At 31.9% G+C, this 7,030-nt stretch overlaps 1 protein-coding gene across 1 annotated transcript in view; it reads left to right on the forward strand.

Moving 5' to 3' along the window:
* Positions 1-5,865, forward strand: part of LOC100168799 (soluble guanylate cyclase 89Db) — a 30,791-nt gene extending 24,926 nt beyond the window's left edge. Inside the window, exons 7-11 of the mRNA XM_001943178.4 lie at positions 1,973-2,119; positions 2,828-2,981; positions 4,779-4,888; positions 5,453-5,542; positions 5,671-5,865. Coding sequence (XP_001943213.1) covers positions 1,973-2,119; positions 2,828-2,981; positions 4,779-4,888; positions 5,453-5,542; positions 5,671-5,748 — 579 coding nt within the window. The 3' untranslated portion in view covers positions 5,749-5,865. The remainder of the gene's footprint in view (positions 1-1,972; positions 2,120-2,827; positions 2,982-4,778; positions 4,889-5,452; positions 5,543-5,670) is intronic.
* Positions 5,866-7,030: the final 1,165 nt, after the last annotated feature.

Below are 7,030 nucleotides of genomic sequence, written 5' to 3' on the forward strand. Positions count from 1 at the left end.
GCCTTACCAATACCGACGACCTAGTAACCTATCGATTGGACGTCACTGGGCCTTGATCGATGGGGCGGGGGCGCGAACATTTTACTTTTTAGAATATGACATACTGTACAACGTAGAAAAACATAATGTCTGGTAGTAATAATTCACAACAAAAAGACGTAAATATTGTTATAGACAGTGGCGGGCTGAATTTCAATTTTAAATGACGCGTTTTCATAATTATGTTCTTACCACCACCACCACAACCATCCTATTTTTACTTATAACAAAGTTATGATGTTAATAAAATGTGATCAAAAGAGCCAAGAGGTTAGGCTTAAGCATGTAATTCTGCGCCACAGTCACGGGGTGGTACCACCTCCTTTGAAAAGTTGACGCAACTGCGTCAAAATTGACCACTTCGGCTCGCCACTGGTTATAGATTACAACACAAAGTTCCTAATTGTTTTTCTTTTTAATTAAACTTTTGTTTATTTATTTAATAATATATATATTATAAACTCACTGTTTATTTTTTCATAGGTCATACAATTAGGCAATAGTAATTAGTAATAATAAAATAAACAAAAATAAAAATTGAAAAAACAAACAAGTAAGTTCATTTAAATACAACCAAAAGTCTAACTTAATATTTAAAAAAAATGGCTTATGTGGGGGTTGGGGCGAGTATGAATTATAATATTTACATCGTTTCATTCCGTCGATCAGTTCCTGTTTATTTTCATCAAAAATGCAATAGTCCTTCGCAGGATCAATACAAATTAATTTATATATTTATCATTTATTTTTGCGAGAAGATTATACCGATCATAAACACATTATTATTTACATAATGTATTACGTTGTGCCATATATTGTTTAGATATATGCTCGGTTTTAAAATCAGCACCGTGACCGTTTTAGCACTATTTAGGATTATCGCAATTCGCAGTTATACTAAAACAACACGAACGTATTTATTTTATGTTTTGACGTTATTGCGAGGCCGACACTATATTATATAGTGGACGAAACTGAGGGTGATCGGGGTGACGAAATATAATAATATTATTTGGGACTAACACGCCCGCAAATTGCGAAGAAATAGATTTTATTTTTGTTTTTTTTGGCACCGCTGTACTTAAAAAGAAATTATATTCGTAACGGCTACACGTAGAACAAAATTTGTATAATTATTACTTTTAGGTTTATAACGATTGTATGAAATTACCAAATAATTATAATAAAAGTACTGACACTTCCCATACGGCATGCAATCCATCTTGTCCACAAACTGTTTTCTAAATTATTACTTTATTCGAAGGTAGATACGTACTCACGTTGTGGGAATGAAACTTCCAAATTATGTTTTTATAATTTTTTAACTAATAATAAACAAATTAACAATGCACATTTTACATTCTAAGCGGAGCAATAAATGTATTGATTTTACAATGATGTGTGTTTTTTTTTAATTTTTAAATTTTTAAATTTTTGTGTGTCAGACACAAATCGCTGTTTGGGACAGTGATACTGCCTCACTTTTTTCAACAATTTCTTATTCGATGGGAAAGTGAATCTAGTTCATGCATTCGGGAGAACAAAATTTAAAAATTCTCAGTAGTTATCAAAAGCGCAGGAAAAAAACAAAAATGAATGAAAAACAGTATGTTTTACGCAAAATCGGTTTCTGACAAAAAATATTTTAGTTTTTGATGTAACTCTAAGATAATTGACCGTATATACATGAAACTTTGACTGACTGTTTATAATAATTAATAATATTTTAAAAACACGATAAAATTTTCAAATTATTTCGATTTGTTTTGAACTGTTTACGGACATTTTAAGTTTCCAATTTACACTTGTATCCTACTGTTCAGCAAAGCGACACCCACTTGCTCACCTTTTTTAGAAGTACATTTAACTGTATAATATTATCTTTCGTAATCATTCATATCATAACGGTCAAATGTGTGTTTTATTTATGTAGGCTTTTAATTTGATATCTGTCATGTTTTGTGAAGTCGAAGGGCTAAGACCACAAGCAACAATAAAAGGAGTAATGGATGTCGTTGAATGTATGAACACCGTTTTTAGCTGCTTCGATTCACTCACTGACCGATTTAACGTCTACAAGGTAATAATAGTCATTTTGTTATAAGTAATATTAAACTAATTACCTACTTATATGTTATTTTAATTAATTTTTTTTGGTTTATCGTTAAACGTAGTCAATACAGTTATTGTAAAAGAATATAATCGTAAAATTTAAATAAAAAATAGAACAGTACGTAAAATAAATTAAATATTTTCTTGAAATATATTAATTAGTACCATAGAATATAATAAAATATACATTTTTAGGCGCGCGCGTCACTGCGTCAGCATAATAATAATATTAATAATATACCTACCTACTGTTATAATACTGGTAACTAATATAATGTGCCAGATTTACGAAGTAGTATAGTACATTAGTATAGTCAATAGTCATTATTAACCCCGCGCGTCTAAAATATATAGTGCACACGATCGTGGTATATATTATTATGGTGTACAACGGTAATCGATAAAGCAAACCAGAAGAACGATACTGCGTATTGTATTGTTTGTGTTTGTGAAATGCACAGACGCACATGGCCATATTATATAGGTATATTATAATAAAGTCGTGCGAGCCGTGTAGGTATATCTCGCGGTTTGTAAAATTAATACGATAATCCGAAACGCTCGTGGCGACCCCCCCCCCCGCCGTGTAACGTTTAATTCAATTCGATTCGGTATCCGTCACGTTTCTCGGAGTGCATATTAATTACATTTCGTTCGCTTGTTTTTCCGAAAACAGGTGGAAACCGTGAACCAAGTGTACATGGCCGTTAGCGGAGCTCCCGAATACACGGGAGAGCACGCGCGCAACGTCACCGACCTGAGCTTAGAGTTTGCGGAAAACATTAGAGACCTGCAGTTCCCGTGCAATATCCAGATCCAGATCAAAATCGGTATCAAAACTAATATATATTTTATATGCGTCTCGAGTTGGGCTTAGGTTTATTGTTTTTATGATTGTCGTCGTAGCCGTCATCGTTATTATTAATATCGTCCCAAATACGAGAGGATCGAATAAAAGCGGTATTATATAATATAATGGTGTAATCGTGGTAATCTTAGGTCCTACCTATATACTCCTGCAAGCTTTATCGTTATGAAATAAATATTTTTTCACCCTTCGCTTTTCGTATTATTAAATTATTATGTGAAGTTCACGTCGTTTTCTGTATAGTCTTACCCCTTGAACACGGAAATATCCACCCCACCATATTTATTTATATTGGCATACAGTCATATGGAATATGCGTTTGGTGTACCTACCTGCTACTGACCGATTCAGTAGTAATAATTGCATCCATTTTGAACCGGACAGTTCCGGTTCAAAATATTCCTCGTTATGTTATATATAGAAATTAGAACCTAGCTGCGCGAATAGAATAGGTCTCATGACCAATCGTGGGGTAAATGAAAAAAAGACAATCTCACGACGAGGGTGAAATTAAATCAATGTCCGAGTCGGTTGTCAGTATAGATGGGGGATAACCTCGTACTGGGAAAAGCCTATGGGAAAAGAACCAAACACAATATTATACAACTAGGGTTAAGTATAATAAAATAGTACGATAAGAATTCAACAATGTATATTGACTAGTGAAACGTGACTACGTGAGTCTGTGAGTTAGAGTTGAAAAATAACAAATTTCTTCAGAACGACAATAATATTGTATCCAATTATTATTAAGATGATGTCAGCGCACTATTTGTTTTCTCTCTGGGCCTCGCACTACATAGACAAAACGTATTTACACAGAATTATTCTTTCTATGTTTTTAAGTAACCTTAGAGTAAAATCAAATATTACAAAAAAGATAGAAAATAATATTCCTGAGGGAATGACATATCGAAGTGTCTAAATATTGTCTCAAAACAATTTAAATTTACAAAATTTTTTTCTTTATCTTAAAAGTGAAATAACAATAAAATATAAAATCGATAAGTCATTCCCTCAAAAATATTATTTTCTATCTTTTTTGTAATGAGTAATTTTACTCTAAGATTACTTACAAACATAGAAAAAGATATTCTGCGTTAATGCATTTTGTCGATGTTGCGAGTGGACCAGAGAGAGAAAACAAATAGTGCGCTGACATCCTATTAAGAATTATTAGATATTAGGTTTCGGTTTGTTCAACAAATTCGGACGTTCAATTCACAACCTCCCCTATTCTGTCTACACTACCACTGACTGGTATAACATATTATCACGATTTGAAGTGTTTGGTTTTTATAAATCACTCTTTTTGGATCGATATAATAGTATATAAGTTATAACACAGTCATTTTCATGATATTGTACTGGACGGTCTACTTTATAAATCAATGACTTTTTTGAAATATGGTGGTTTTTAAAAATTATTACTTAGCAGAGATACACAATTATTCATAAAACGTATATCAATTTATCTTACTTATCTACCTTAACTCAAAAAAAAAAATCCCAACATATTTTTGCGTTTAATAATAAGAGTCAATATTTATATAAATATTGAAGAAAGTGTAAGTATTAGTTTTATATTAATAGTATACAACCAACAAACAGGCACGTGTATACGTTTTTAACGCTAAGGCGGTTGGTGGGTGGAGGACTTTGATTGTGTGAACCTATATAATAGTAAGCTGTGGACAAGTGTACGAGTACCCTGTATACCTATTATACAATAATAATTATTCAGTATAAATATGTATAGGCATCCATTCGGGTCCCGTCGTCGCTGGAGTGGTCGGCATGAAAGTTCCACGGTACTGTCTGTTCGGTGACACTGTCAACACGGCGTCCAGGATGCAAACCACCAGCCAGGTAAACGTCGTACCGTATAATATCGAAATTCGAAATCCGTGCAGTGTCTTATGTACCTACCTATATGTATTATACTACCATTATCATGCCCAGTAGCGTACGCAGGATTTTAGTTCGGTTAGGGGTTTACCCGAGTAAATAATTTACATTATTTTTTTCAAAAAAGTTTTATACAACAAATTATAGTTAGTCTCAAATTTAGTCTACGTTAACAGTGTGTAACCGGGTCATCTATATATAGGCTCCTCGGGCCGTAATAAACGTGGTAATAACCGATGGACGATGATACTCCATCGATTATGGCAGACGTTTAGCAATGTTCTAAATCAGCAAAAAAAAAAAACGGGAACCACCGATTATCGACGTCTTTGTCATAACAATTTATTTTATATCTATTAAAAATGACCAACAATTGATCTGTATGTGTATCAAAATGGTGGTAAATAAGATTTTTTTTGCGTACGCCACTGATCATGCCTATAATCTGCACCAAATTATTATTATCGCTAGATCGTAATGGGTCGGTGTGTTTTTATTGTGTATTTCGTTTTTTTTATCTGTCAGCCGGGAAAAATTCATATCTCCGTCACGACCAAGCGACTTTTGCCGCAGAACTTGTACACGTTGACGTCGAGGGGACTCGTGACCGTTAAGGTAAGACACACAATAACAAAGTTATAATGTGGCGGAAGTTTAATGACGAATATTATACGCATATTGTCGATATTAGACATATTGTAGTCATAATATCTTTTATGTTTTTGTTTTTTTTTTTTCCCCAGGGAAAAGGTAAAATGGAGACGTTTTGGGTCGACAGGAAACCCAGAAGCCCACCAACGGAAAAACGTCACAGTTTATGATCGTCTGAAATCGATTGTTTACTTTAATTTTTAATAATACTATTAATATAATATACTATGTCTAATTTTAATTGTTTTCTTAACATTTATGAATAAATTGTTCACATAAACTATACATTTATACTTAAGAAAATAAAAAATAATATCGCCATAACCTAACCTATACCTATTCCTATCTGTAGAGTGTCAACTGATCGACTGACACCAAATAAGGAATAATAGCACTCAATCTTGTATTTGTGTTGTTAAATATTATGTTAGTGAAAATAAAATCATTATACACAAAGAACACAATTATATAACTTATAAATCATAAAAATAAACCGTTTCTTATAAATGCCAAATGTGAAATGGCTATAATGATTTATAACGGTGTAATGTTTAAATATTTCGATTTTATTTAATTATCAGAAATATAATGTTATATTCTAATGTAAATTCTAAATATAGTAAGAACTAATAAGTATTTTTAAATTGAACAGTTTTTGTACAACACTAAATTATTTATAAAACCTGTATAGTTAATAGGAGCGTATATAACTCATTAGTCCACGCTATAATAGATATCATAGCAGGTGTTCTGCGAAGGTACTTATTTAGAGGAATCAAATTAAATAATAACTTTTCTCGTGATTTACCGTGCAATTGGACATGTCAAATGTCAAAACAATTGAAAACTGAATTGTGGCGAGTTAAAATTAAATATATATAAACATATAAGATTGATTGGTAAACATAATAATACCCGCATTATGCATATATAGTTTTTTTTTTTTGGCAAGGTACTTAAAAATTCGAAACTGTAACGCGTTATTTCATAGAAATTACTTATCAAAAGTAATTTCCATTACATTTTCGTTACTAGGATATAATTCTAATGAAATTACGTAACGCGTTACAAGCAAAGTAACGCCGTTACAGTAACGCGTTACTTCCGTTACTTTACTACCCAACACTGGCTACTAGACAATATACCACTATTGTACTGGAAAAATGTATCATAGATTAAACTAAAAATTAAACACAAGGTCCAAGATTGTAAAATCGACAGTGTACATTTAAATAAATAACTAATAAGTTTGATTACATAATACTTCGTCAACTGTAAGACCTAATTAACAAGTTAAAAGTTAAAATTTTAGATTCTGAACGAAGTGATGAATGTATTGATTTTACAATGATGTGTGTTTTTTTTTTTTTTTTTTTTTTTTTTTTTTTTTTTTTTTTTTTGTGTCTGACGACTAACGTTTGGAGCAGTAAAAATGCTTCGATTTTCAAAAGT

The sequence above is a fragment of the Acyrthosiphon pisum genome, chromosome A2 (genome assembly GCF_005508785.2).
Source record: "Acyrthosiphon pisum isolate AL4f chromosome A2, pea_aphid_22Mar2018_4r6ur, whole genome shotgun sequence".
In the NCBI taxonomy this organism is placed as follows: domain Eukaryota; kingdom Metazoa; phylum Arthropoda; class Insecta; order Hemiptera; family Aphididae; genus Acyrthosiphon; species Acyrthosiphon pisum.